The sequence below is a fragment of the Trametes versicolor genome, assembly GCF_000271585.1.
Source record: "Trametes versicolor FP-101664 SS1 unplaced genomic scaffold TRAVEscaffold_12, whole genome shotgun sequence".
Classification (NCBI taxonomy): Eukaryota; Fungi; Basidiomycota; class Agaricomycetes; order Polyporales; family Polyporaceae; genus Trametes; species Trametes versicolor.
In genome coordinates this window covers 1,540,162-1,544,389 of record NW_007360332.1, presented here as the reverse complement: position 1 = coordinate 1,544,389, position 4,228 = coordinate 1,540,162, and the positions used below count along the sequence as shown (strand labels likewise).

The window sequence follows — 4,228 nt, the reverse complement described above, 5'->3', positions numbered from 1 at the left end:
GGACGCGAATGCGCCAGCCGGACGTCGACTCAGCGTCGGCGACCGCAAGAGCGTCGGGCGGTGGGCACGCTGTGGAGTCGGGAGTCGGAGGCGGGGGAGACGGAGCGCGAGGCGGAGGATGGGAGAGGGGAGAAGGGCGAGAGGAGGGCGGGGACGCGAATGCGCCAGCCGGATGTCGACTCAGCGTCGGCGGAGTCGGATGTTAGAGGCGGGGGAGGTCGAGCGAGGATGGCGGGGGAAGTGGAGCGAGGATGGCGGGGGAAGTCAAGCGAGGATGGCGGGGAAGTCGAGCGAGGATGACGAGGGGGACATCAGTGGGTGAGAAGGGATCGGGTGTCAAAGTCAAAGTCGCCGTAGCGGACAGGGAGGGCGAGGGGATGTTGAAGCGAAGGCGGAATAGGATGTCTAGCGTCGAGCGTCGAGGCTGGGACGTCCGAGCGCAACAAAGAAAGCGGCATAGAGGTGGGAGACGAGAAGGGCGGGGATGGAAAGCAGGATGTCGGGCGTACTCACCTGGATTATGACTATACTCGAACCACCTGGCGATCCCGCCGCTTCGCCTTCTCTGGCTCGCTACCTGTCGCCCTGAGGACGCGACGACGTCGATATACAACTACTGCGAGGTTCAGTATGAGGCATTGTACGACGATGCTGGAATATAACTCGCCAGTTAGAACGTCGTACGCCGATGTTCCCGGCGCACATGCCGCGCGAGCATGGGGGCGAGTTCAAGCGTTGGGAGTGGATGGCGTGACGGAAACGAGAGGAAGTAAAGGGAGAGGCGAGGTGGCGAGCGTAGTTGACCTGACCGAGAGCCAGGAGAGTAATGCGGAGGGCGAGGTGGCGGACGTAGTCGACCGGGCCGAGGGCATGCCCGGCGTTGGGAATGGAAGGCGACGTATTTGAGAGCAGGTGGGATGTCGAGCTTTGAAGCTGGAGTGGGTGCACACAGAGCGCAAGCATGAAGAAGGGAGACAAAAGGCGATCGTTGCGAAAGGTCGAAGACCGAGCGCGAACGTGACAGGCTTGACCGTGTAAGGAAACTACACGTGGGGCTGTTCGCATTTCGAGGCATTAAGCGCTCACACGCTGCCTTGATATCCTCTGATTCCTTAGGACCACGTATACGCTGTACTACCATTCGATTACTACCAGGAGACCTCAAGGTTCAACGTTCAAGTCCAGTTCTCGGTGGCGCGAGGTAAGTCTGCATGGTACTGCAGGAGTCGCTTGTTGCGCCGAGTTTAGCAGATACCCTCAGGACGGAGTGCTGACCGCCTGCGACCGCAAGCAGGGGATGGGGGCGGCCCTGGTTGTACAAAGCGAAGGTCTCGTAGTACGTCTGTATACAGGATCGGATAAGGACGGCGTCCCCTCTCCGCGATTAACGGCATTTACCAGTCGCATAGCTACACCCACGGTCAACTTATGGCGCCCCAGCTGGTCTCCTCTGGGTCCGTAGCGCGGTCGACATCCTGTTCGCGAACGACAAGAATCGACCTCCCTGCAAACGCTGTACCTCTCCTTCTCGCACATCGAAGACCTCCGGGGCTGTTCTGCAACTTCGCGTACTACCCCACGCTGAACGTGAACAGCACTATGCCGACGGACCACATCGACCAAGCGCTGCGGTGTTGCAACACGACGCTCGATTCGCCGGCGGAAGCGGGGGAGGGCGGGGAAGATCGGGGGACGGATGGGGTGTTTTTACGTGTGCTGGTGAAAGGTGCGCCGAGCCTGGTGTCCCCCACTGAAGTGTTTCTGCCATCATACCCCCGCGCCGAACCTCTACGACGGAGAGGCGACCTTCCTCCAGCTCGGGCCTCGGCGAACATTGTCAAGCGAGGCCCAGTTCCGCCGCAGAACCCACAGCCAACTGCAGGTAGCTGGGCAGCCTACCCCGGGGGCATGCAAGGCAAAAGGGCGACCATCTACACCTGTGTGGCGTCACCGCCGTCGCACCCCTCCGCGCTGGGCTAGCGATCGACGTCTTCCCAGAAGGTAAGCACATATGTACACCTCCGCCAGACACGTTCTCGACATACCTGTCATGTCGCAGGAGGCGTCGCGGGCAGGTCTTGCGTGCGGCAACGCGGTACAACAACCGCACCGTGCAAGGAAGAAGCTGCTGGAGCGGGCACGAAAAGGCGGGCGAAATGGACGGTAGCAGAGGGCGCTCGACCGCGGGGCACGAAGTGCTTGACGGCAAACGGGCGATTGGAAGAACCGCGCGCCACGTGAGAGAGCAAGGCAGTTTCGAGGAAAGCCGTCCAGACGAACTCTAGGCTACGAGACTTGCGCGCACAGCGCGAGAACGAGCGTAGCTGCACGGTGGCTGGATGATGACGAGTTTCGCGTCCCCTGCTGCTGCTCTTAGGTCCACGAGTGCGCGTCCTTATGATAAAATATATTTACTGTGGTCGCATTTGGCCCGCGACCCCTCAGCCTCCTCCCTCATGCGCTGTGCCATACTTTGGAAGTGCACAGTGGGCAGTTGGCCGCGACTACTACCAGGGAACGTATATCGGTTGGCTTCGCTTCTGAGGCCAGGCCATCTGGTGTAGAAAGCTTCTTTCACCATCGCGAAGCAATGTTTACATAGCGCGAGGTGGTACGCTAAGACTAGGAGTGTTCGCGGTAGCTAAGCAGCGAGGTAGAAACGAGCAGGATGACAGAGAGATACGAATCGGCGGTGTGGTGCTCGCGCAGAGCAGAGATGGCGCAGGGCGCTCATTTGGCCTCTACGTTAATTCAAAGATGCTTGCCCCTGGCGGGGGAGCGCAGGCGGCGGTCTACAGCGTAGGCATTTCATAGTGTGATAAAATACATGTGTAATAGCTGACGGCCGTCGATTTCTCGGAACGCGAACGATGCGGCTATGGAGATGAGTTCTGGGGTAGAACGACCATGCTGTTCCGCCGGAACTTCTTCGTGAGGTCCTTCGCCTTCGCCATCCACCCCGCCACCGATGATCTCTGCTCCTGGCCCGGCGCAGGTCCCGCGCTCTCAACCGGCGCCGCCGTCTTCGGCACGCTCCCCGTCGAGCGCCTTGACCGCGACCCGTCCGCCTGCGCCGCATACACGAACGCCGTCCCGTTCGGCGTGTGCGGGGCGTCCAGTGAGTGCTCCTCCCCGTGCACCGCCTCCGTCGTCACCTCCTCGACCGACACCCCGATCAGCAGCCGGCTGGGGGTCGCGAGGATGTCGCGCGAGCGCGTGCGAGAGGGCGACAGCCGGCGCGCGATGAGGACTCCCATCGCCTTCGCGAGGCTGACCCGGCCGGCGATCGTTTCCATCTGCGTGACCTGCTCCTCGTCGCGCACATCGTCCTGGCCGTTGTCGGACGACGCGAATGAGTCTGCGCTGCCAGCGTACTTTTGTGCCTGGTAGAACGCGCGGATATTGCCTGCGTTGATGAACACGGGGTTTGTGGGCTCGGGCAGTGCGCTCGGGGTCTGCGCGGTCGGCGTCAAGTGGTCGGTCGCCTGTAGGAGATACGGACGTTAGAGTGGTTCGCTACGCGCAATGAGAGGAATCTTCGAGATTCCGACTCTGCAAGACGCGTGCCTGGGGTGTCAACGCGGCCGAACTGGCAGCGCGCGTCACCCCGAGTGAGACAGAGGCGCGAGGAAGCTCGCTCGCTGCGAGATGTCACTGTGTGCGTGGGGATCTCGTGGTAGGCGCAGATGGCGAACCTGAGGGGAGGGGTCCAAGCATAACAAAAAGGAAAGACAGACACACCAGACCGAACCGCGACACGGATATGCTCCCTCGTCTCCTGTCTCTCACGATGGAGACCATGGTAGGTGCAGCTGGCGGTGCGGGGGAGGCGACGCGGCCGTACACCTCCTGCGGCAGGTCGGCGGGCTCGAGGCTCTGTTGCGCGCGTCGCTCGTTATCCTCTTCCAGCTGTGCGAAGATCTGATGAGGGTCGCGTGTCACTGGGCGAGTACTTGGCGACGCGGCGTACGGACGTACCTGTTCGATGAAGTCTGTGCGGGGGTCGAGGAACGTCGGTGTGACGTTCAGGCTGGTTTGGACTGCGGTCATGATTACAGTTGACGGTCGGTGCTCGGAGGTCGCGGGCTCGACGTTCGGCCGTGGGTGATATGTTTGGGGAGCAATGGTGGAGAAATCAAGAGAGGGCGAGGAAGAGAAGGGCGTGAGGGGCCATGTTGTTTAAACGGATGATTAGCATTCTCGAAGCGGGGGAAGCAAGTATCCACAC

The 4,228-nt window shown here is 61.3% G+C and overlaps 1 protein-coding gene across 1 annotated transcript; it reads right to left on the bottom strand.

The window, feature by feature from the left end:
- Window positions 1–2,876: 2,876 nt before the first annotated feature.
- TRAVEDRAFT_52740 (uncharacterized protein) lies at window positions 2,877–4,050 on the bottom strand (the record flags this gene model as incomplete). The annotated part of the gene is made up of 3 exons (XM_008045342.1): window positions 2,877–3,485; window positions 3,790–3,921; window positions 3,979–4,050. The coding sequence occupies 3 exons, from the start codon at window positions 4,048–4,050 to the stop codon at window positions 2,877–2,879; spliced, it is 813 nt and encodes a 270-aa protein (XP_008043533.1).
- Between the last annotated feature and the right edge of the window lie 178 nt (window positions 4,051–4,228).